The sequence below is a fragment of the Protomyctophum bolini genome, assembly GCF_963924005.1.
Source record: "Protomyctophum bolini genome assembly, chromosome: 8".
NCBI classification, from domain to species: Eukaryota; Metazoa; Chordata; class Actinopteri; order Myctophiformes; family Myctophidae; genus Protomyctophum; species Protomyctophum bolini.
Genome location: NC_137869.1, coordinates 40,301,319 through 40,328,572, shown reverse-complemented (window position 1 = coordinate 40,328,572; position 27,254 = coordinate 40,301,319). Strand labels below are relative to the sequence as shown.

The 27,254-nt window shown below is 41.3% G+C and overlaps 1 protein-coding gene across 2 annotated transcripts; it reads right to left on the bottom strand.

The window, feature by feature from the left end:
* Positions 1 to 27,254, bottom strand: crtc1b (CREB regulated transcription coactivator 1b). 2 transcript variants are annotated; one of them, XR_013964525.1, is made up of 15 exons: positions 27,120 to 27,254; positions 22,468 to 22,584; positions 20,811 to 20,936; positions 18,960 to 19,021; positions 18,332 to 18,426; positions 16,396 to 16,484; positions 15,928 to 15,971; positions 14,856 to 15,079; positions 13,823 to 13,974; positions 11,927 to 12,148; positions 10,058 to 10,144; positions 8,836 to 8,922; positions 7,739 to 7,913; positions 1,344 to 5,560; positions 1 to 1,245 (listed from the first exon to the last, which is right to left on the bottom strand). XR_013964525.1 is itself a non-coding variant. In XM_080770697.1 (14 exons), exons 1-14 carry the CDS (start codon positions 27,243 to 27,245, stop codon positions 5,346 to 5,348), a joined length of 1,821 nt encoding a protein of 606 aa, XP_080626823.1. In that variant the 5' UTR covers positions 27,246 to 27,254; the 3' UTR covers positions 1 to 5,345. The 2 variants fall into 2 exon arrangements, 1 of the variants encoding a protein (XP_080626823.1); XM_080770697.1 differs by having other exon boundaries at positions 1 to 5,560.

The following is a 27,254-nucleotide window of genomic DNA, read 5'->3' as shown; positions in this document are numbered from 1 at the left end:
TAGGTAGGTTTGGTCATTTCAAACAAGATTTCAAACGTAACCTTTGTTTTGGTTAATGCGAGAACAATGGCTTATTTCAACATGCCAACTTTGCGTGTGTGTGACGTCATTGGTAGACAAGAGTTCCATAATGTCCACAGCCCATCAATGAGACGCAGAGTGAGGCATCTGGTTTCTTTTGATAACTGTTTTACAAACATTACGGATAAGTGGCGCGTGCACGTATTGGTGGGTACTAGTGTTATGCCCAGTAGTAGTGTATTATTGTCAGGCCTTGTGACTATCAAACATATCACACAATGCAGCTTTGAAAATACTCCACTTGAGCGTATACATAAATCTCATATGCATACACTATACAGTATACACATAATGTATCAAAGGACCAGACTGTTGCGGCTATCATGTCATGCATTTGACTGTGGGACACAGGTTCAAGTCCCAGGTATGCAAACAAACGGTACAAACGCCATCACGCCAATCACTTCAATCACTGCCAGAGCGAGAGATAAAGAGAAGAGGAAAACATGGTTCCGTTTTCTTTGCCAAGTTTACAGTGGAAAAAACAGTGGAAATAGACAATCTACAAACTGAAAAGTTTGTGTTGTGTTGTGAGCTTGTAGATCTATTTCTAAAGTGTATAAATCAAGGCCAATTTTGGCCATAGTACAATAGGTACAGTAGGCTACATGCTTATTTTGATTATTGGTATTGGTCATAATATTGTATAAGATAATTTGTGTCCTATCTGCCCTGGGCAATGTTGTGTCCAAAGCCTAAAAAAACAAACAAACATAATTTCTATTTATGTTCCAATGTTCAATGCCCAAAAACACAATCAAATCATTGTATGACAATTAAAGGGATATTTCACACAAAATAATAACAATACATACAATACAAAAAAGTATGCCTATTGTTAATATCCGTGATTTTTCCATTCATCTTTATGTTCATTTTATTTTAAAGTGAAATATCCCTTTAACCGTCAACTTTAATGTCATGCTGGTGGCAGCCCTGATCACAACTCTTGGTTTGTAGGGAGACACTACAGCAGTGGTTCCCAAAGTGGGGTCCAGGGACCCCCAGGGGTCCTTGAGGGAGTTCCAGGGGGTCCCCAGCTAAATGATAGTTTGGAACCAAATGGACCCTTATGGGTCTGTAACTTTGAGAGTGTACAAATGGAACCAAATGGACCCTTATGGGTCTGTAACTTTGAGAGTGTACAAATGGAACCAAATGGACCTTTTATGGGTCTGTAACTCAGAGAGTGTACAAATGGAACCAAATGGACCTTTTATGGGTCTGTAACTCAGAGAGTGTACAAATGGAACCAAATGGACCCATCATATATGGGACATTGCATATATTTTCAAATGGGGGTCCGCGGGCTAATTAGTGTCAATTTGGGGGGTCCTTGACATGAAAAGGTTTGGGAACGACTGCACTACAGTAACAGCTGCAGGACGCAAAAGGTCATTTTGGTGACTAACTGGCAAAAATCTGAAGGCGCACAAAAACATATTCTGATATCAACCAGGACTTTAGGAGTTATGGAGAAACGGAGTTGGCAACAAGTGTCACATGACAAGATACCGAGTTAATTGTTGCCCACCAGAAACCCAGGCATGCATCCCTATACCTTTTAGACTAGTTGCCACTTGCCAGACAGCTTGCATTTTACTTTTATCTCACACGGACCAAACTAGCATAGCTATGATAGACCTTCAGGGATTTGGACTGTCAGGTTGTTATAAGTCATGCATTCTCTTAAGAGTGATCTAGCGTATGTACATGGTTCATCTGAATTAGGGCTACAACTATGTTCTTCGCAAATACTCTTATCGCTTACCTTTTTCAATGAATTGAATAATCGTGTCGTGCAAAAAATAATGAATATAGCTGATCGACAAGCTAACCAACACGTCACAGACTCGCAGTGTGTTGTCGACCGCCTATTTTCACAATTTGACATTTTTTGGAAACAGCACCGAAACAGGGATAGAGATTAATCAATTATTTGATTATACATTTTCAAATTTTCACTTTATTTTATTAATCGATTAATACATCGATTACCCCGATTAACCGTTGCAACCCTAATCTGAATGACTGCAGTTCAACAAGAGAAACGTGGAAATGAAGAGAAAGGCTTAAACCACCACTAGGCAGAATGGTCATCGACCTGGCATCTTCCACTGAAGTTTGGCTCAAAAAACACAAACAAAAACAAACTCTAGCTATTAAAAAACAAACATTTGGATATATACTATGGAATAATCTATATCATCTGTTCTATATAGTTTCTGTTATCTCATGGTCAGATTCTTAAAATCTCATTTGCATAGGAATCACAAATCTATTGAAGGCAAACAAAAAGACATGTACAAAAAAACTAAATGAACATGTTAACTGAAAACGAAGTCGGAGAACTTTAGAAGTTTTGTCCTAAACCAAACGTGATTCCTCTTTTCTTTTCTGTTTTCTTTTTTTTTACAAGTTGGAATGGGACAGCATCTCACAGACGGATTTGTGTAAAGCCAATGATAAGCATCTGTATTTTTTTTCACCCTTCTGTACATACAGTAGACATTACAATATACAAAACTTCACCACAGGGAAGCTCTGACAAAAACAAAAAGGTGGATTACTGTGCTCAAATTCAAAAAGAAAAACACAGGCTAAATACTATAGTCACACTCTAGAGGCATGGCTTGCTCATAGCCCTCAATTCAGACAAGCATTTGACAGATGACACTAGAATCGATAATGAACTGACAGGGATGTAGCGATTCATATCGTTATGTTAGTCCTGCAGACAACTCTGTGTAAACACCAATCATAATTAGAAAAAAGATGTAAACACATTTCTATACTACATCCCTGATTGTTTGAGCAAGATTGTGTGGCTCTTTGATACTATCAATAGCACATTCAGTTCCTTTCATTTTTTAGAAATATATATTTTATAAATAGTTATTAGCAGGAATCTCTCAACGCAAATACTGGCTCCAGCAGCTCTTTGTTTGATGTAAGAACATTTAATACATTAACTTAAATGTACGTTAAAAACTTTTTGGAGATGTGAATCGTACCAAATCGTACCAAACATTTGATGAACACACTTTTTAAATGTATTTCATTTGTGAAAATCCACATTTTTAAACTTGTAACCACTTAAACCCTATATACTTAGTTAAGTAGTTAACTAGGTCTGCTAGTATTTCTCTCTACACCAAATGTTTCACAGAAAATAGCCAATCTACTTGACCACGTCCTGAGCTTGTAATCTGCAATGTTTGCCAAATGTTCACCCCAGAATTGGTTCATGTGGTATTTCACTTTAATACACATATGAAGTCATGTTAACATATAATCTAGCTTGTTTTTAAGCTGCTTGATGTTTTTTCTTTTCTTTTTTTTTTCAATAAATGTATTTATTTATTACTTGACAATTACTTAAGAATTAAATTAATTGTATTAAAGTGAAATACCCTTTAAGTATTCACTACTTAAATTGTTCAAACGGCAACATTTTCTTTTAAATTCATGAATATAGTTTTACACCGAGCCCTTGTGTCCAGGGTCACAAAAGCTTTTCATCCCAGTTCTTGTCAGAGCTTCCCTGCCAAGGAGCGGAAAGCCTCCCCATATTTGCACTTTCCTTCAAAGACTTTAAACCCAGCTTACAGTACTTTGCAGACAGTAGTGGGTTTTTTGCTTTCTTCTTTTTTGTAATCTTATAAAACATCGAGAGTTTAGCTAGAAACTTTACCGGTACAAAATACAGTACATTGATTTGTCAAACCTTACATTACATAACCACAAATAATCACTGACCGATAAGTTAAGTATCCTTTTCAAATACAAGAAAAATGTTACGAGAAGTGACGAAAATACATTAGTCACATTAGACACTAACGCAGAACAGTAGAATATCCATGTAAGGCAAAATCAGGTGTTCTCACAGTGACAACTTCAAAAAGATTTGCTTCTGAAGAACTTTTCTAGTGTTCTCTGCTTTAAAAATAACCTTATTTCTTCAAAGGGATAGGTCATTACTAGATATATTGGCATGGAGACAATTTGGATATTCTGTCACATTACATTTCAAAGCCTGCTTTATTCACTCAGCTAACTCAAAATAAGCACCTGAATAAAATGTTATAAGGAAATAGATTTTTGGGATCATGTACTGTTTTTCCTAGATGAGAAATTTGAGTATGCCCGGATTTTATCAGGCCATTTTTAACTGGGATAAATCCCACTCCTACATGAATCATCAGAGAGCAAATATGGGGAGGTTTTGCACTCCACTCATAACCAAGAAGCTTAATAAACACATACTATGTATACATTAGTTAATAAACAAGACGCAAACCACATCAGTGCAATTTGTAGAACACGACTACAGCAGGATAGCGTTTTGGCATCAAACTTAAATTATGAAATGCAATATATCATATATAAACAATATAAACTTTATAAATCATAAACCAAGATAATAAATTAAAAAAAAAATATGTATGTATAAATACACAAACATCATACAGTGTGTTGACAATATAAACATTTGGTTGTCAAAAAATAAAGCTTTGAGTGAGAGAGAAAGCTGTAAAGTATGATGGAGAAACCAAATCATTTGATTCCAGGGTAGAAACCACTCGACTGTGGTATTTTGCACTTAAAATGTAAGTGTACGCAGGTACATACATACATACATATACATATATGTATATGCATGTATATATATATATATATATATATATTTATATATAATAAATAAAAAGCATTCAAAAACGGACACAGTTTAGCAAATCTTTCAAGCAGCTTTCCCGTAGGAAAAGAAAGAAAAAATAAATAAATAAACCATAAATAAATGTGACCAAAAAAAATAAATGTGCATTGTTGTTGTTGGGGTACATGTTGGCAGGTATGTTATACACTGTAAACAGAGCAGGCTAGCGAAAGCGCCGCGCGGATCAACCTCATTCAAAAATAATGACAGCAACGATGCCATTCCCCAGCAAGCCACAGGACGTCTCTGCCTCTTCCTCGTTTGTTTGTTTGTTTGTTTGTATGTATGTATGTCTTTTTGGTGGTGCATCGTCTCAGGAGGGCTTCGAGAGTTCAAAAAGGGCGAGGAGGGTCTGACAGCTGAACGGCCATGCAATTCGGGGAGAGGTTTTAAGTCGGCCACCAACCCCCCCCTTTTTATAATTTCTCTCCTTTCCAGAGTCAAGTAGTGGGGTCGTCGTTTCCCTTTTTCCTTTTTTTTTATGTATATTTTTCAGTCGAGGGCCACAGTGCGGTTGTTGGTAGGTAGTCCCAGCGGGGCGCCTCTCTCACAGCCGGTCCATCCTGAAGGCGTCCTCCGTGGCGGGGTCGGCCAGCACCATGTCGGGGTCGTTGAGCATGTGGAGTCCGTCCAGGGTCAGCGGGTCGATCTTCAGCTCGTCCAGCGGGAACTGGGAGTCGGCGTCGAAACTCACGTCGCCGACGACGCCGGCCAAAGAGTTGGTCAACTCCTTGGAAAGGCTGGGCGGAGACTCCCCCGTTACTGGAATATTGATTGGGTTTTTTTTTTTTTTCGTGCCATATAAATTAATTCATCAACAATTTACACAACAAGTTGTCCAATAGCTTAAAGGACCACTTCACCACTTTTCAACCTATCTTCATGGCTCGGCAAGGCTACTTACTTACTACTTCATGCAATAGGTCCTCACTAATAATCATGAAAAAAATGGCGCAATTTGTTTCTACTCGGTCTGCGTCTCATAGGAGGGCTGTGGGAAGTTCAGAAACCGTCTTCCAGTGACATCATCGATGGGGAATACAAGCTAATAGCAACTGCAGGCTTTCTAGTCCTGAAAAGTTGCAATGTGAAAATGGAAGCCATCGTTCTCACGATAATGAAAATCTAAACATTTTTGTAAAAAAATATTGTTTAAAAAAAAAATCTGCCTAATGATGATGTCACTGGAAGACGGTTTCTAAACTGCCTATAGCCCTCCTATGAGACATAGACTGAGTAGAAAAAAATCGTGGCCATTTTTTCATGATTATTAGTGAGGACCTATTATATGAAGATAGGTTGAAAAGTGGTGAAGTGGTCCTTTAAATGTATATATATATAAAGTAGATTGTAGAACATTGTATGAAAACTATAATAAATTTTGTTATGACGTGAAAACTCCTGAATTTGTGTTTTTGCTTTCCTGTGTGATCCGCAAACTGACGGCAGCCATTGTCCACCTGCTTCCGTTGGGTAAGGTAGTTTTTACCCTGAATATATTCATTGCATTACAATGTTGCACAGATGACTACTGCCTTTTGTGCCACATAAGGTTGACAGGGAAATACAGTAACAAAAACATTATACAACAGAGGTGTACAAGTGTGACATCTAGTGGTTAAATGTCACTGGCCAGACTGTGGGGTCACACTTGACTTGAGAAACCAGTCAGTCACTAACACTGATAGAAAATAAACTTTGTGCAGGTTTTGTTATTGTTGATATCGTCTACTCCGATTTGTTGTCTAAAGTGGGAATCTTAAGTTACACACTAATACTACTACAACATCCTTTCCTATACAGCACCAGTTAGCCCCGTCTAAGCTCTGCGAAAACTAAGCAAAGCAGTAGTGTTACCATGATAGAATTTCTAACTTTGAAATATAATTTCACAAGGGAGACTCAATCCAATCGTGTAAAGTCCGTATTTCATGCCATTGTGATGTAACATTACAAGAAAAATGCCTAATTTCACCATGTCAGGTAAGTTAAGTTCTGTTGCCAATGGAGAAACCATATACTGTAGCGTGGACGCGAGGCATACAGATTTAGCGTCATGTGTTAGGAGATGCATGGTTCAAGTAGACCAGTGACAGATTATACGGAATGAATTTGAAGCTGCACTGAATGAATGCAGAAACGCGGAACGAGCAGAAAGAGCGGAACGTCTGACCGGTCGTCACGGTAGCAGAACGAATTAAACAGTAACACAAATGTCTCAGAGGCGGAAAACACCCAGCATTAGTTCTGATCCCGCCCACCCGAAACTCTGAATGCACATTGTACTAGTTTTGGGATCTGCCAAACCAAACTGACATTGGTTGTTCTGGCACTGGAGTATCAGGCTTCAGGCTTAACAGTCAACATACAGCATTTGTTTTGTTAAAGACATCTCAGGCTTTTAGAGTGAGAAATGTAAACAGTTGTACAAAAGTTCCGACATCAGACCCCAATGCTGCGCACAGACAGTTGTATAGCAACAAAGCGACAGGCTACCAGCCATTTTCAATGGAATCCAAGGACACCCAACAGTAACGATGCTGTATATTATGAACAATTATTATTTATGCCAACACACTAGTTACTGTAGCAGAGTCACTACAGTAGAACTACTAACGTGTGTGTACCACACATAGCTGTCTAACGTGTCTGTGTGTGTGTATATGTGTGTGTGTCTGTGTCAGACTGCCACAACAGCGCTTCGTTGTCTAACTAACGTGTGTGTACCAGCACACATAGCTGTCTAACGTGTGTGTGTGTGTGTGTGTGTGTGTGTGTGTGTGTGTGTGTGTGTGTGTGTGTGTGTGTGTGTGTGTGTGTGTGTGTGTCACGCTATTGCAATTTACGAGCTGCGTTCGCTTCATGCGTTCGCACGTCTTACTTGTATGTATCTCACCTATCTATGGTGTGTGTGTGTGGTATGTGGGTAACCAGGGGTACCTGTGAGGATGATGTTGGGGATGTTGCCATGGTTACTGTATCCCAGCTGCTGCGCATCCTGAAGGGTGCTCCCAGTGAGGCCCATCATGGCCGCCTGCGTGTAGTTGAGGGTGGAGCACTGATTGTACAGGCTGTTGGAGCTGATGGGGTTCTCGATCATGTTGAACTGTTCCAGCTAGATGGGACACCATTTTTGGGAAGAACAAAAGTGAGAAACAATTTTAATTTACCCTTTTTAAACACTTACTAAAACATATATATATTTGTCATCAAATTTAGAGGCCCTCGGTTGTAAGTCATCACTATCCTTGCCAATATGTATGAAACATCGAAAACAAACGATATCTCATTTCTTCCTAACTGTAGTACATACGATTTAGTTCTGAATGTGTAATCTTTTCTGTGATGCTGTAGCATGATCAAGTAGGGCGTTAATTTAAAAGTATAACAACGTATAGATGCAACAGGTCTAAATGGGTTAACACTTTGACCCCCATTCACTAGTTACCCGAGTTAATTGATAAAGACCTCTTTCCCTTCCAAACACGAGTTGTATTTAATTGCATTTTTTGCCGTTTTTGATCACTTTTAAGACAAAAACAACTTCTCAGGGCTTCCATGTCGGGCTGTTCCCCCTTGTTGTTGTTGCTCGCAGTGTTTTTCGACACTATGACAAACGATGGCACTATTTTAAGGCAGATTTTCGTGAAATGGAGCTGCAATCACCATGGGGTGATTCTACAAAGGTTAGTGAAAAACTCCCGCGGTGAAGTTATGTTGACGATTGTAAACTAAAGAGGAAGGAAGGCACTGGAGCATCTCAGACAGTTTAAGCCCTTTTCATTTGTTAAGTTAAGTTAATTAACTAAACGTTTCGATGTATCCGTCACATCTTCGTCAGGTCATGGTCATAAAGCGCCGTAAGAGTTAAACTAGCTTACTGGATACCACATGAGTTGTTAAAACAATCAATAAACCTTGGCTAGTTGTGGGTTTATGGGAATAATTAGCATTGAGTGAACACATCTTCAACATATCAGTTTACTACTAGTCATTGATTATCACTTTCGATTCATGCATTGCGTGGATTGTGTCACCTGATGAGACAATGCATTGGTCTGTCTTGAAGCCATCTGCTGATCGTAGAATGAATCACCAAATATACTGCCCACCACGGGAATGTGCTGCAAAGACATATCCTTAAGCTGTTAATTTACATCACTATGGCATCTGAAATGAACAGCGGGGGAAAAATAAATAAAAAAAGCACAATACATACACTAGCCAAGGAGGTGGGTTGTTCAATCCCACAAGCAGATCTTTTTTAGTAATGCCATGACAGAAACAAGCTGGAGGCAAAGTCAAAGATCGGCCAGAGTAGTGAGAGCGTTGACCGAAGCAAATGGTTTTCTCATGGCAGCACAAAACACATCTTGTAAAAAAACAAATATATATATCTATAGACACATCTGCAATGAGACAAGTTGAAGCACCTCAGGAAATGATTCATCAGCACTGTATGATAAGCTTTCTTTCAAGGTGCTTGTTCTCAAGTGTATTCATGTTTTTTGCAAGAGTAAACAAAGCACTAGTTGTATTCAAACTTTTCAACTTATCGTCCAAAAAGTTAAATAAATAACATATCTTCAAGCACATCGTACTATGTATGGCGCAGTGACCTTGTAGATGTGCTATTTTTGCCATTTAAAAAATAAAGCCATTTAGCAATATAACAGGCCAAGGCTATTCGGGGGTCTTTGGCATGGGAAGCCCTCGTTTAGCCTACCTACATTTAGCAACAATCTGAGGGCTTTCATTCCAAAGGAGCGGCAGTGGCTCAGGAGCTAGAACGGCCCCTTGGAAATCAGAAGGTCCCCATAGGTTCAATCCTGGACTCTCCCTGGGTTAGTGTCAAAGTGTCCTTGAGCAAGACACGGAGGCACTAACTGCTCCTGATGAGCAGGTTGGTGCCTCGCGTGGTTTCCTCTGCCACTGGTGTGAGAATGTATGTGTGGATGTAATGCACATATCGTAAACCGCTTTGGAGAAAGGGTGCTACACAAATGCACCATTTTACCAAAGGAAGAAAGCATCCACCACCATAATGATCATCCTACATGCACAGTACAAGTGAACAATTAAGAGCGATGAGGAAATGACAGAAGCAGCCGTGGACACCATGGACAGGACAACTGTAGACCGGAGAATGAAAAGCAGTGTTAAACAGATTCAGACCTAATCCCCCCCGAGACCGAACAAGGAACAAAGAAGCCCCTTCCCCCGAAAAGCAGCGAGCTCGGCGTGTGGGCGGGGCCTTACTTGAGGCGAGCTGCCAGGCGAGAAGCCTTGATTGGAGACAGGGGAGGTTGGAGACTGATTGGCTGGGGAGCCAGTCTGATTGCGGTACTGTTGGAGGGAAGAGGGTTAGCTAGCACGGAGCGCCATGACAGTCACACAAATCTGAGGCCCCTTTTCCACCCAAAAACTAAACGTTGGTTCTAGAACAGGTTCCGTTCTTTATTCTTTATGATGGTTTAGATTACATCTGCATCTTCCAACCTGAATAGTGGCACGGCCACTTTGTAACAGTAACATCAGGGCAAGAAGAAGTATTCTTTTGGTTCCAGTTCCGAACCAACCTCTGCGATCTGAACCTGAATCTGAATTCTGAACCCAAATTTGAATCTGAACCTGAATCTGGTTCAAAATTAGGCTGGAAAAAAGAACGGAACCGGTTCAACCCCGGTGGTAAAGGGGCCTGACAGGAAGGGAATAGAGAGGAGGTTTTCTATGGATTCCATTGACTACAAGAACTAAGTGAACCGTGTCGGGTTGTGCATTTTCATACGCTACGGCTTGGTTTCAGATAAGGTTAACAGAACCCAATTTGGGCCCTGCGCAGGAAATAGTATAGCCTATTACTAACACTGCATTTTCTAAACCCAGAACTTATACATGGTAGGTTTTGGGTTGCCTATCGTAGCCAGAAAAACTGTCGTTAGTTATGGGGAGGAGGTGTGGAGGGTGCAGGCGGTGTTTAAACACCTGCGGTCGGGAACAGGTGCTCAAAATATAGCCTACGTGCTCCGCTAAATCCCGCACCCTCCCGCAATAAACCAGATATAATAGCACCTGGCTACTTTTGCAAGATATGTGCAGATGAGAACCTAATTTCCCCTACTGAGTTGCGGACAATGCGACCCCCCCCTCTCTCACTCACTCTCACCTCTCCCTCCCTCACGTCGGTGTGTCACAATATAATTAATCTATATGATATTATGCAATTATTAATTTATATAATATATCCTCTCGCAATATAAACACAAACTCACTCTCTCTGTGTGTGTGAGCAACTCCCCACAAATAAACTATCTCATTCTGTTTTGTAATGTTTTTGGTTCTGGAAGGAAATGTTGCATAACAGTTATATAACTGCAGGACTGGCCGGTAATATTGCAGTAGCCTACTATGCGGAACTAAATGGCATTTCTTTTTTTTTGGTTGCGGGAGGGAGAAATTAACTACGGGTGGTCAGAAATGAAATCATTGCGGGGGCGGACTGGAATGGACAGAAATCCAATGGGAGCAGGCAAGAGCCGGATTAAGAAAACACTCCAGGCAGCGCAGGGCTCTATAGTCCAGGCCTTTCTCTGGTAGGAAATCATCACCAGCCACTGAGAGGAATACTGTAAAGTCTATACAGTAGTCACTGAGGGGTCTTGTGGCTGGTGTATTCGGGTTTTGTACCAGACGAGACGTACACATTTGGGGATTCACCAGAATGTATAGCCACAGTACCTTCCTTGGTTCTTACACCATTGTTATCTAAGTAAAAATGCTTAATTAATCAAACTACTACCACATTTGTTAACCAAGGAAAATACTTAAAAGATGACAGAACTCCTGGTGCCACACTACTGTCTTTATAAGCCTCTACCAATACCATGACCTCTCGAGAAACAAATTGAATCAATTTTCTCTAAACAACAAATGAATTAGCCAGGACAAATTATTTTCTGGCAGCTGTCAAAAGCAAAGATGTGTTAATCGCAATTAAAGTAAACTCATTTTACAATAATGAAAAAATCAAGCTTTTGCCAAAAACACAGAGCCATTTGGACGATAGAGAGAGTTACTAGAATTAACCGTATCAATCATTGGACACGAGCAGCAGGTGTTCTTACTTACCGAGTTGATGTTGATATTGGTGATGTTTTGGCTCTGGGTGTTGTCCGGGGAGGGGATGGCCGTGATGTCTGAGATGGCCGTGCTGGGCAGGCTGACGAGGCAGATGCCCTGCTGCTTCTGGAGGTCACTGAGGAGCTGGGCCTGGGCCTGGGCCGTCAGCTGGCTGAACAGAGGGTACTGGGACAGCTGCAGCTCCAGGGACATGGCCTCCATCGGCACCGGCTGAGGAGGAGCAAGAAGCAGAACAATTCATGACAGTCTCTAATAACAGGAATGGAAACTTAATTAGCGGTTATCTGGGTAACCTGCTTGAATCCCCCCCTATACACGTATATTAGCCTACATCCTTGCGATGCAAATTGAAAACATTTCTTACTGTAGTGGAATAGCTTTTCTTCACCTTTTGACACTATGGTAAATGGTGCATTAATATAGCAGTGTTTTCCCAAAGTGCTTTTTCACCCGTTCAGTCACACACACACCACTGACGGCACCCGATTGGGCTACAGCAGTGGTTTTCAACCAGTGGCCTGGGGACCTCCAGTGGTCCTTGAGGGGGTTCCAGGTGGTCCCCAGGTAAATTACGGAGAGTTGGTAACCTAATGGACCCTCAGATCTTAAACTCTTGAGAGACTGTGAAATGAAACCAACAAACTGTTCATTGGGCCGCTTCAGCATCACATTTACCAGTTACCACCTGTCGTTTTGGATCTGCTGTTTAGGTACGGGGGATTCGGAGTCCCTATGGTTGGGACTGATGCGCTTGATCAGAGTAGATCCAATCCAATTAATCGCAAAATATATTAATACATTTATTTCTCATTTTATATTCAATAAATATATATTCCTTCCATTCATGAGTTGTCCTGACTGAAGTTAAATTATTGTTAAACATCTGCATTACTTAATTTACAAGAAGTCTACACAATTAAATCAATAATTAGTCTCTCCTATAACATCAATATAGCATGGAATTATGGACAAAATGTTATCCAACGACAACAAAATATTTAAAGTTTTGGGTCTGAGAGGCTAAATCTCATCAAATGGTAGTCCGTGGCTCAAATGCTGAATAAATAATGAGCCTTGACATGAAAAGGGTTGAAAACCACTGGGCTACAGTAAGGGGCCGTGTACCAGTGATGCAAATAGCCTGCATCCTTAAGACTGACTAAATTGAGAAAGGACGCAGTCATGTTGTCACGCCCCGGGGGTCCTGGGATGCAATACTGTACTCAGTACTGTACTCTAACGTCATAAAATGTCCCTGGGACCCATCTACTGTAAAAGACCACCCCCTGAATTACATTCAAAACCTATTTACACGTCACTGGTGTACACAGAAAACATTTTGTGAGCGGAGGAACACTCGCATTGAGCATTTATCGATGGCCGCAACGTTCAAAACTATATGGACCGTTGCTGTGCTCGAACGTCGTGTCATCTGCATTATTAGCACAATTAGTCTTGCTGAAACAACGGTAACCGTCAGGCTGTAAATTACTGGGTTGACTGACAGAGCCAGGAGGATCAGAGTGACATTGAAGAGCATGCTTCAAGCGCTCAGGGCACTTCTTTACTACAGAAATGCATGGCAGAAGGCTGCTGGCTTAGTAGACAACTATCCTGGGATAGTGCCAAGCCACGCAGGTGACGGCGGTGGCTCAGGGGTAAAGTGGCTGGATGGTAACCGCAAGGTCGCCAGTTCGAACCCGGGCTCACCCAGAGTTAGTGTTGAAGTGTCCTTGAGCAAGACACTGAACCCCCTAATTGCTCCTGATGTGCATGGTTTCCGCCGCCATCTGTGTATGAACGTGTGTGTGAATGGAATGCACAATCTATGTAAAGCGCCTTGGATAAAGGCGCTATACAGTATAAATGCACCATTTGCCTTACCTGGGTGATGTTAACAGGTGAGGACAGGGTGGGAGACAGCTGCTGGGGGGAATGCTGGAAATGGAGGTCAGCGCTGAGGGTGAGTGGAACCACATTGGGTTGTCTGCGCTGTGACGAGACCGCCATGGTGGGCTCAGAGGAGGAGGTGATCCCTGAAACACACACACACACACACACACACACACACACACACACACACACACACACACACACACACACACACACACACACACACACACACACACACACACACACACACACACACACACACACACACACACACACACACACACACACACACACACACACACACACACACACACACACACACTTACACACTTCAATGATGGTGTCACATTGTCTTTCCAACCGCCACGTCTTTCACATCCTGTACAAAACTGGATGTGGGGAATTTAGTTTCATAAGATTTCTTTCTTTCTTTTTGTTTTTCTTCCCGAAAGCATTTTTAATACTCAATAATAATTTGCATTAGGCAGTCCCAATCTGTTATTTGTGAAACAACAAGAAAAGAGTCCTGAACACTAGTGCCGTTTCTAAACAATTAGCACAATACGTAGCATTGTGATGTTTGGGTATTATATTATCATTCTAAACCTATGTTCTTGCTGTACTATACAGGGGGCAACTAGTTGAAGACATTTGAGATTGAATGTTCAACTTTGCTTTTATGAAATATCAGAGACAATTAGGGTTTATGGAATATGCTTCTGAGCTGATCTTTTTGCAATTTCCAATGTATTCTATTGCTGGTTTGACCAATTATAATATTCTTATAAAATGAGCAGATGAGTGCGAGGGTCTATTCTTTTTCGGCATGTTTATGATATGTCTGTACAATTGGAAAAACAGTTTGAAAAAGGAGCACTCGCTTTCTTCGACGTCACCGCCCACGCTACAAAACAGGCCCTACCTCCCTTGAGTCCCTCCCCCCCTCAGAAATGGTACTGTGTATATGAATCAACTTTAAAATGCACAAATACGTTGAAGAAGTGGCCGAGTAGTAGTACTGTACCATGGCTGGCCACGCTGATGCCCAGGTGCGTCAGGTTGGTGGTGAGGCTGCTAGTGCTGTTGGAGGAGCTGAGGGAGGGGAAGGCCACGGTGTCCTCTGGGTCTAGAGGTGTGGACAGCGGCGGGGGGAACTGGATGTTGGTCAGGTCGGGCAGAGAGCCTCCTGTGTTGTGTGCGGCTGGGAGAAGGGTCGGGCTGACCTCCTGGTCCGGTGACGGGAAAATGCTGGAAGACAGAAGATGTACTGTGGTTTTGGCTCACGCTTGAAAGAGTGGACAGCTTATTGGAGAAGAGAGAAACAGCAACAAGGGGGTGAAGGCCAGGGCTAGGTATAGAAACTGAGCTCCGTTTCTATGGGTCAAGTACCTGGCGGAACGAAATATACTGGAGAAAAAAATCACCGGCTGCCCCGCGTCCGAAACGGTTGAGAGTTACCGTGTGGGGCTCGCCGGGGGGTCACTCTACTGTACTGTACTGTAACACCCCAAATCATCATATATACAGTTAATATGTGTGCGTGTGTATTAGGCTGCACAACAGCAAAACTTGGTGATGAAAACCAACCAAACGCTATTTTCGTGCTCGGACACAGCCGGCCAGGGACGGACAAGGCCAGCCAGGGACCCAGGGACACAGCCAGAGACACACAAAGCTCCGTATAGGAGTGATTGCACCACTCAAAAAATACTGTTATCTTGTTAGCTTAAAACACAGTTCAAAATGCCTAAAACGAAACTGTATGGCTGCATTTCACTGGAATGGATACCAACAACAGAATATATGTGCACAAGGGCAAACGCATCAAATTAATCCCAATGATTCCTACTGTACAGTACTACAGAGGGGAAATTCAGTCGTCTATGTAAAGTAAGGTTGTATTTATATAATTGTTTTATGCATTTTATTAGAACTAAGCACTGTTTACTAGGCAGCAGCACTGTTTTAAAAGTACCGTTTTGTCTATGGATGACATGTGCGTGCAATTGGAAAAACAGATTGAAAAAGGAGCACTCGTTTTCTTCTACGTCACCGCCCATGCTACAAAACTGGCCCTCCCTCCAACAGGTACTCACTTGATTCCAGGAACATCACATGTGTTGGAATTTGATGAATCGTCCTGAAAAGAGAGAAGATAAAACCCAGTAAACATTTTCTAGTGGTTGGTGAACATTACACTACAAACTATGGGCACTAAGGATCCATCCATCTGCTCATTAATGTTCTCTGGTCATGCCATATAGTACTAACAATTAAGTATTAAAGATTTTAATGTTGCTGTTATTATCTATACTTTGTTAAACTTTTTTGTGCTGATCTCATTTCACCTGGAAAGACAACGGTAAAATAAAATAATTGCTAAGTAAATACGGAAAGGATAAATCTCATGATTACATTAACAACTATAAAGTCATACTTGTACTGTATTTGTGATGTGGATGTCATCATCAGATTCGATGAACAACCATAAGCGTATGTGTGTGTGTGTGTGTGTGTGTGTGTGTCAAATGAACCCCTTGTAGCCATTGCCTTCCCATCCATACCTTCTCGTCATCCCACATGTGTTTCTGTGCATCGTTGTCCACCGCAGTAGATTCTGACTCTTCTGCTCCAGGGACTGTTAGCAGCAGCACTGTAAAACACAAAGACAGCTGCATGCTAATTCACTATCAAATAGGGCTGCGACAGTTAATCAAACCAATTGATTTAATTGATTGTAAAAAGAAAAAAAGATTGAAAGAAAAAGGATTGATAATCAGTCCTGTCATTACAGGCGAAAAGCGAATTTAAAGTAGCCAATCTACAACACGATGCAACATGTTTGAGCTTGTTATGAGCTTGTAAATCTGTTATTTTAACTTTTTGTACCACGGCATTGTTTAAAGAAGTATAGAATAATGCTTAAGAGGTTAAAAAAATACAAAACAAATATTTAAGTGTTCCCTATTATTCCATTAATTAAAACCGTTAAATAATCAATAAAATAATCACTAAGGAGATAATTGATAGCTGCAGCCCTAGTTTTTAATTAGTTCAGTCAGACAACTCAAGGAGGATGTAATATATATATTTATTGAATATAAGATAATCAATGCAATATATTTATTATGGTTTGGCGATGAATTGGATCTGCTTTTTAGGTACTCAGGTCAAGCGCATCAGTCCCGACCATAGGGACTCCGAATCCCCCCGTATCTAAAACAGTAGATCCAAAACGACAGGTGGTAGCTGGGGTGGAGGTGGGTGAGCACTTTGTATACAGCAGCGCACAGTATACAATAAAGCAGCAGCAAGCAAGCAGAATTGAGCGCAGGTTGTATGACAGCAGCACGCTGATACAGCAGCAGTGGGCAAGCAAGAAGACAGAGGAATGCAAACCTCTGGTTCAAGTAGCCGGTATGAGAGATGGGGTGAGCTGTGATTGGCTGAGTGAATCATGTGGATGATGCTGCGGTGGCCCAATTAACGGCCGGCGCGCTGACTGAACTTGATCTGCGCATGTCTACGACAGGCGCAAATGCTCATTTCAACAAATGAGTCACTGACATTGCAGCCAGCCATTGTAAGCAGAGTTTTGGGCACTTGCTCTCAATACGTCCACAGTAAGAATCTTGGTTTGAGGGCAGAGAAGCATTCACAGTGATAATCACACCAGATCCAAGCACACCTAAAAATAGTAAGGTGTAAAAACAAAAGACAGGGGAGAAGCCATCTATACTTGGCAGGGTGTTCCATAAAGGGCAGACCGCCGGCTCGATAGATGCCGTACTTTGAAACCTTTCCAGCCGGTTACTTTAATTTTTTTTGTATTTTTCATTACGTTTTTTCACCCAGTGTCAATTATCTAATGTCATTTTGGGTGCTACATTTCCTCTGCCAACCTGGGAGGCAGCGGACTGAGCTCATACTTCCTTCTATGCATGAGGAGTCCAAGCTGCTTCTTTTCACCTGACAGGGGAGTTTCCCTGGCCGGACGTAGCGCGTGGAAGGAACATGTTATTCTGACCAGTTCCGATCAGGCGCAACGGCTGGCCAGGGGGAGGTAGTTTAGAGACCGGGATTGCATGCACACAGAAAGGCCCTTTCGCCAACCCCGCATCGAACCCAGGAGCTTCTAGCTGTGAGGCGACAGCACTACCGACTGTGCCACCGTGCCCCTGGTTACTTTTTTTTATGAGCCACATTCAGACTGATCTTCCTGTTGATCATGGAGGCTTGCATCCAACAGAGCAGAGCCTACTTCACCAAAATGAAAGATTAGCCGTTTACTTAGTGCTTGTTCGTATTTGTCTAGCCTACGTGTGCTTGTCACGTTTTCCATAATGAAACAATTACAGTACACATCAGGCCAGCCAGTAAGTAGTACTGCAGCAGCATCCCATATGGAATACTACATCGTTTTCACTTACAGTACAAAGAGCAACAACCCTCTTAATACCATTGTGTAAATGTATGAATAAATAACAGATCTGCCATTACCTCGTTTAGGCTGGAGCTCCTGCGAACCCCCTGCAAATACCTCCTGGGGCTTAGGGTTCATGGTGCTCTGGTGTAAGGCCGAGTCCGAATTTGTTCTGCGTGTTGGACAGGAAACAAAAAAAGTCAGCCAAATTGTAGTCTCTCAAGCCAAACAATTACAACAATCTTTGAACGCTACAGAGAGCCAGTAACTACACCGCCTGAAAGCTGTGAACAGAAGCTTTCGTCTATTCATCAATTCTGTTCACATAATATTTAACAATATGTTTAAAAATGTCCTTTTCTGCTAAGCAGCGAGCTATATATTCATCCACTACTGCAAAGACAAAACGGAAGTGAAATGGGAGGCACATTTTCAGTGCATCAAATGCACATACTGAATGATTGAAGCATTTGAAAACAAAACTTGCCAGCCCCCCAATGAGGTGTGGGATGTGTGTGAGTGTGTGTGTGTGTGTGTGTGTGTGTGTTCGTGCGTCAAAAATTATTAAGAATCATTCTGCTACATGTTTATGAGTTTACTTTTGTGTATGGCCAGGTTGGCAAAATGTCCAGACTGCAAGGAAGGATGCAGTGAGTCATGTACATCCCCATTGGACACCATTAGCAAACTTCAAATGAAGCTTACCTTCTCCAGCTGGTATCTGGTGGAGGGGACAGGTACACGGAACTGTAGGGACAGCTGTCAATGTGAATCTCAGTTAAGAAAAATAATGTGGCTGGTGATGAGATATATATTTATGTCATGGAGATATATATCAATGTTACCATTTTAACATCTATTTTTTAGTCATATATTTGGTTCTTCTATTCAAAGTGACAGTGACTGTACAACTGCAGTGGTAACTAGATCCATTATTTGACGTCCTTGGTATCTGTAATTATGCAGCTGATGTGTTCAGATTTGTTCTGGGGGCACATTCGCAGAAAACAACAGATCTGCAAGCTTGCAGATCGCCTATTTTTGGTGAAAGTATTTGGCGTAGAGGGGGGGTGTAGACTATATCACCTATTTTTTAAATGTGTTGTGGTTAAGTGATTCAATTAAAACAAAAAGTGAGGACTCTCCAAAATGGCTTTCAGACCCCAAAATCAGGCATCTGTTGGGCTCGGTTGGGCTTTGCTTAGGGGTAACAAACACTGTGAGCAGCCATGATAGGAGTGCAACAGTCCAGGACATACTAGACCTTATACTGTAGTACCGACCAACCTAGAAAGATTATATAGGAAGGTGTCAAGATGGGGGTTTCTATCTATGTTAATCAGTTACTACAACTGTCTTCTGTCCTTCTAAATGTTGTTAGAGCAGTGGATATAATTTATTTATCAAAGAGGAAGAAGAAACATCCGCACACCTGTTTCTAGAGCTCCAAATAACTTACTTTAATATATTATTTATTTATTTACCAACAATTCATTCTTTAAGGTGACTTGATAGATTGACATAAAGAAGGGCCTGTCCGCTCCCTTCACGGCTTCCATAGTAAGCAATGCAGTGCAAAGATTTGTTTTCAAGGGTGTTGCTCCCAAGCGTCAGTTGTATAATAAAGTTTACAGTAAAATGTTCAAGGCAAAGAACCCAAAACACCTACCACTTCCACACCGAATAGGAGGAAGACGCACACAATTTTCATTTCAAAGTGCTATTCCAAAGCCCACTCAGGTAATTATTTTCAGCAACAATGAGGGTCATTTTAGAAGTAGACTGGGGTCCACCTATGCTTTCTACGGCATAGGCAGCTCCCGGCAGGATCCGCCGGGAGAATCTAGACACAGCTGCGTGTGTGTGTGTATGTGTGTGCGTCAATTTAATTTAACAAAGGTGCAGACGATCAGAAATCAGCAGAGAGTGATCGACGTTTGCGCTACTGTATGCTGAATTGAAGTGGACTCTGCCCCAGACTTTTTTTCTCTCCCTGGAAATAAAAACGTCTGGGTTTCCGAGGCAATTTTAGAAGTAGCTCTCGAGTCAAAAAAGTGTGGGCATGCACCCCTGCTTCAGTGTTTGACTTCAGGAGGAGCGATACAGGTTTTATATTTGGGGAGTTTTGATCAATTAGCTTGAAAACAAGCGTATTGCTTGGCCCCAGATTTAAAGGTCACATCCAGGTAGTTATCACAATGAACACTGGAATGCACATGTGGACAATTTAGAGTTTTTAACTTTTGACACATACACATTTATACTTTTTTGCGCATTGTCAACATTAATGTGTAATGCTCTGAACAACGGTTCCAGACCTTTTCAATACTTTCACTTTCACCAAAAGTCCATACAGTAATTCCTAATTGGACGTTTTTTTTTCTCTACACCCGTTCAAGCATCCTGGATTAAGTATAAACTCTAGTAGGGGGTGTAACAGTTAATCCAACAAATCGATTATGAAACACAATCCATCATTTTAGAAAATAATCGATGAATAAACCGATCCCTTGATACTTGGTTACGTAAAAATTAAATACAATACGAGAAGGATATCTGGCGCCCGTGTTTGTCGACAGACAGCGGCCGTCGGTGTGGAGAAGAGATGCGGTTGCGGTCGCGGTAGACGCGGTCCACCAGTCCGTGGTGCCTGCTGGTCCGACTGGTGTCCAGCACCGAGTTCTGAAGAGAACACACCAACGTCAACGTGCCAGAGAAACCCCAGCGTCCACCAAGTTCAGAGAAAATTAAATATCACCAAAAGAATGACCCATTATAATATAATCAATATAAAATGGTTGCAAAATGCAAATTCAAAATGAGTCAAGCCATGGGCCCCCATACCGATGCTCGAGTTGGCAAATGTATTTAAAGATGGAAAGCCATGACAAGCAATGGTGTAGTCTTTAAATTTATGATCCAAATTGACATACCAGGGTTGAATTGGTCTTGGTGCCTGATATAGCCTACAGTTCTCGCTTGCTTTGGTTTCTGTGCCCTAGATAGCTGTTCGCCTTTGTAGTTGACTCAAAAGGGTGGTCCCAGACTCCCAGCAACGATTGACTATTCTCGTCAAGTGACATCCGTCGTACGGCATAGATTATGCATTACAGGGATGAGAACAATACCGTCATTGGAAATAAAGGCATTGTTCTCATCACTTGAAGTGTTGCTGCAGTGTGCCTGTCTGTTCATGTTTACGCTATAAACAGTACATTTAGTTGATTCCTACCAACCAGCAGTCCATTATGCAAACTGACTGCCGTCATCCAAATGGCATCCAAATGATCCTAAATGTAAGCAATAATACACAAGGTGATGCTATATCATGGTTAAAAGTACAAATGTGCTGCAATCACAGGAATGTGACAGAAGGCCCTGTGCCACTGCCACAATGCCATATAATCACAATAGTACAGCACGACCTTCAATGTATTATTATGTAACTATTTTATAGCTATAGCCAACATACAATAACAGATGGACACACTGGTTTCTAATTTATGATTAGTAACTAATTTTGTTTGCTCTCCTCTTGAGTCTCTGTTGCTAGACAACAAATCGCCTTTAGCCTGGACAATTTGGATTTATTATGGCTTTATAGAACACTGATTTGGATGTTTCCATTCAATTCAACGTATTTAGTGATAAATAAGTCAGATGGATGTCCTCATTAGTGTTGTTGCAGCACTACGTGGAAATTAATATCGAGTTTCATGTCTCACGTTTATCTGTTATTGCCAATTTTGTCTATTTGTAATAACCAAGTTCTACAATAAAACAATGTCTGGAACACTGACTGACAAGTAAACAAACTAACAAAGTGGAGATCGGTTTGTGTAACAAGGTACGAGTTGTCTCGTCCTTTCACAGTGTGGGATCAGAATTCATTCACTAAAGCTAAAGTACCCTGTGGTCTTCATCTGAGCTGTTCAATAGCAGCTAACAATGTTCCATTGGTATTTGATGAATGCAAAAAATAAATCTGGGATTTCTGAACGTTCCGGAGACCTTCATTGGGTTGTCAAGACAACCTCCCAATACATTTCTCAATAAATAAGGTTTTTTTTCTTTTTGCATTTGAAGGCGTTTTCTGTCTTTTTTGCTACTTTCCTCTCTTACGCACCCGTCGCTCTGTAGATATGCAAAAGGACTTCTTTTCAGAGATTAAAACAACACTTTTGTTAGCAGCTGAGAGAAGCTAGGAGCTCACCTGAAAAGGCAGGTCAATGTTGCCATTTCCAATCTGATTGACATTGGGCAGTGAGCCTCCATAGTACTGTCCACGATTCTGCCCTAGTTGCAAATACTGGGTCTTCTGCAACTGCAGCTGTGCAAAGTAAAATTGCATGAAAGCATGAGTGAGTGAGTGAATGGCTGATCGCATACATGGAAAAAATATGGCTGAAGGGAAAAAAAATCAATCAGGCTTTTTGGCAAGGTAGGAAACTAACTACCGTACTTTGCATTTACAAGTCAAAGGGACAGTTTAATTACATAGCAATGTGTTGAATAAAACAGAGTCAGTACTTTATATACCATTTCGCTGTGGTTAATTACCCACCTTGCCTGTCTTTTCAGTTTAAAATAAAAATGGACATATAATCAGATGAATGGAGTGTGATTTAATTGATGGGTTGGGTGTTTTATGAGCAGCCAAGAGGCAGACACCATCACTGACAGTAATGACTCTACATTAGCAACACCTGACGACAATCAGGATGGTGATATCACATTAAGACCTGAGGCTCAAACTTTTTACACTTTTTTCTTAAATGTTCAAAAACAGCATATGTACAAGCTTGTACATCTGCTATTTTTGAACAGCCAACCAAAACATTTCAAATTACACAGACGCTTTACTGGTTTTAATGGATTATGTTGCACATGATCCTGAGTCTCAAGAGTGTTGTCCTTAATGTCCTACAAACTGTGGTGGATAGTAGCAAAGTACATTTACTTTGCTACATTTACGGGGCTCCACCGGACGCGTTGCGTCTCCGTCGCGTGCGTCAAAAAACGAACCGGGGCAATGTTAATGCAGTCACGCAACACAACGTGGGCAGTGGAGCCACCCTTCATTGATTAAAAAGGGAACATTCCCTGACGGTGACGGAGACGCGCCTCTGACACGCCCGGTGTAAGTACATTATGTACATAAGTACATTATGAATCAAGCACTCAAACCCTGCTTCGAAATTATAGTGAAAATAGCGAGCAATCCACAAGCTCACAATGCCTAGTGAATAGTGATAGGACGTGTTATGAGCTTATACTGTAGATCTATTATTTTCACTATAGTGTATTTTTTTTAAAGTGTCTCAATTTCAATAAAGCAATGCATTGATATTAAAAACAAAATGTACTTTGTTAAGTTGTACTATTTAATACTTAAGTATTTTTAAAAGCATGTACTTTTGAATACTTAAATATCTTTAAAAGCAGGTACTCGAAGACTTAAGTACAAATTTGACAGCCACTTTCACTTGTAGTTGAGTCATATTTGACCAGGAGTATCTATACTTTGAGTCAAGTACTGGGGTTGAGTGAGAACTTTGTCGACCACTGGCACTCATCCTCGTGTCTGTGACTAAAAAGACACGAAGCAGCAGGTTGTCCATTATCTGTGTTATGTGAAGTCAAGAGCCTAATATAGCTTGCAATAGCATGAACGACGTGAATTAATGAATGAATGAACAAAGAAATAGACAAGACCTCCCACTTTACTTTTCTACATCTACTGGCAAAACATCCGACTGAGGACGGTGGTATAATGAGCAATGTTGTAGACCAGCAAGAGTAAAGACACCATGCAGTAACAGATCACAAAGTGAAGCAGGGTTACAAAACTATTCACATGTCCTTCTGTGAGAACACTGAAGCTGTCTGATGACAGCTCCGGATTGGCTGATATTAGCAAACCACCTGAAAATGTATCTTCTGGGAAGGGGAGGCGCTAATGCTACAGTACAGTATATGAGTATATGAGTACTACAGTATATGAGTCCATTTGGTTCCCTCTTCCCACTGTGAATCATTTAGCTGCAGGACTTCCTGGAACCTCCTCAAGGATAACTATTCAAATGGCCTTCTGTGCTTAAAGCAACGTTCCTGAGGCATCTCCCTGGCTGCTGTTGCCAAGCATAGATCTATGCCCGACAAAGTTGTCATGCACGTCCCTGCGGATTGGTGATTGCACCGTGACAGAAGGGAATCTTTGTCGAAGTGTCCCTTAATGACAAATCCAACGCTCTGTGCCAACACCACAAACCGAATAATATGGGGGCTAATGCTACCAAGTTGTTTGTAGAGGTGTCTAGCACCTCTATTCAACCACCCTAGGGGAATTTTTGACAGCTGCTGAAAGTTGTATAAGGCTAAATGTTTTAAATTTCATTATGCTTTAAGTAGCATGTGACATGTCAAACTAGGGGGTTGTCATGATTCTGAATCCATTCCAAGCATTAGTTTTGCACGAAAAACACTCCTTGGGCTAAAAACGGCCATAGCCATTGATGAGGTCGACACATATGGGCATATTTGGGCAAGTGGATATGGCCAAACTAGGGGGTCTATGGCCAAACTAGGGGTCAAACTATGGATTGATTCTGGACCCATTCCAAGCTTTTTTTTCCCTAAATTCGGCCATAGCCACTTGCCCAAATGTGCTGACCTCATCTGTGGCTGTGGCTATGGCTATGGCCTTTTTAAGCCCAAGGAGTGTTTTTCGTGCAAAACTAATGCTTGGAATGGATTCAAACTAAGGCAAAGAAATGGGCTTTTCCTACCGGAACAGAGCTATAGTTTCCCAATTCCATGTAGGAAAAGAGTTATAACTTATTGAAGCATGCAGTCTTTCTTTCTGTATTGGACTATGGAGATGTCATCTATAGAAAAGCTGCTCCTTCTGTCCTCAAGCCCTTGGATGCAGTTTATCATTCAGCTCTGCGATTTATATCTGATGAACCTTATAGAACTCATCACTGCATCCCATATGATTTGACAGTGGGCTGGCCTTCCCTCCTTCCTTGGCCGACAGGCAAAATAAACATTGGTATCTGTTTATTTTTAAAGCAATTGATGGGACTTTACCGTTGTATATTAAAGCTCTGCTGGATTGGAATCCTGTAACTTATAGGACACGCTCCAGTCACTGGCTTACACTAAAGGTTCCTATAATGTAAACACAGAACTGGGGAAAACAGCCTTTTGTTTTAATGCCCCAACCACGTGGAATGAACTTACAGCTGAAATTAAAGATCTGCTATCCCATTACATACAGTCAATTTACATCTTTGATTGCAGACTTACCCCCAAGTGTCTGCAACTGTTTTTAAACATGTATTAGATCACACAATGAGGAAATTGCTGTTCTATTTTGTTGCTTTTGTTTATTGCTTTGAAAATGTATTATGTTGTACTGCATCTCCACGACACTGCAAATGAGGGAAACCTCAATGTCTCTCGAGAATAAATAAAGGTTTGAATTAATTAATTCAGAATCATGAAAACCCCCTAGTTTGACCCCTAGTTTGGTTTTTCGTGCAAAACGAATGCTTGGAATGGATTAAAAATCATGAAAACACCCTAGTTTGACATGTCACATGCTACTTAAAGCATAATGAAATTTAGAACATTTCACCTTAGAATGGTTGTATGGTACCCCAACTTTCAACAGCCATCAAAAAATCCCCTAGGGTGGTTGAATAGAAACCAATGTGCGATATACACCTTTGGTGAAGAAAAGCCTTGGAAAGAAATGTATTCCCAGATTTTATTAATATCCTCTGACTAACTGGGTTGAGCTGCATATTAATAATGTCAGCTGTGTCAGGAGGAATGAAAACTGGAGGAAAAATAATCACAGTTCACAATTGAGAACCGAGTGGTTCTTGGCATTCAATAAGCTAGATAGATAATATAATGCTTTCATTTGAATAGTCCCACTGCAATTTCATATAAACCTGAGCTGGTTTTATTTTTCTATATAAGACTAAATCGTGTATATTAGACATATAATACCTCTATATCGATATTGTGAGCATAATATTGAATTTTCACCTATTCCATCTTCAAAACTTTTCAAATTATTTTTTGAACGATTAAAATAGGTCTTAAAAACAGGAACAGACAACACTTAGGCCTATGCCATATCATAATATCTAGTCATGCTCATATTACTAATTCACTAGGCTATATCTATTTATATCAAAATATTGCCCAATATTATTCTCGCGTTTCCCATGTCTAGTTACAGACATGACAGAAAATGTCAATACCCCCCCCCCCCCCCACACACACACACACACACGCACACGCGCGCGCGCGCCACACACACACACACACACACACACACACAGGTGCCAGTTATCCACATCTGGCTCCTCCAGTAACTAGGCAGCTACTATAGCCAAGATAGCTGCTCGATCGTTAACGCAACGCAATGGACGATAATAAATGTTAATAACGTCAGCTAACCATCCTTACATCGCATTTAAAAACCATAAGCTGTCATGTTGTGAAGTGAACGCTTAAACGTGCGCAGACAGATGCTGCAGCCAGAACAAACAGCTAGTTTGTTTATTTATTTATACTTCGCCGTACACGTTCGTACGTCGCTCCTCAAAATAAATGACGCGTTTTCACGCGGAAAAAATGACCGTTAATTTCCACCTGAAAAAGCACGTCATGTTCTGTCACACGACGAAAGTGTAATTAACGTCCGTTTGACGGTTGCCTCCTTTCCTCTCCTCCTCCTCCTCCTCGCCGAGGCTGAGCTAACATGATGATAACACAACATTCGTAGATGTTTATTTGCCTTTGTTTTTTTTATTGTGTTTTGTGCGTGGATTTGCGGGGTCTTACCCGCGCGGCTCTGGTGATGTCGAGGTCCTTCATGACCTCCTCGAAGGCGGCGGTCTCCTCCGCCTGCTTCTGGTTGTGCAGGGCGATCTTCTCGCTGAATTTGCGGGGATTGTTTGAGGACGCCATCTTTTCCCT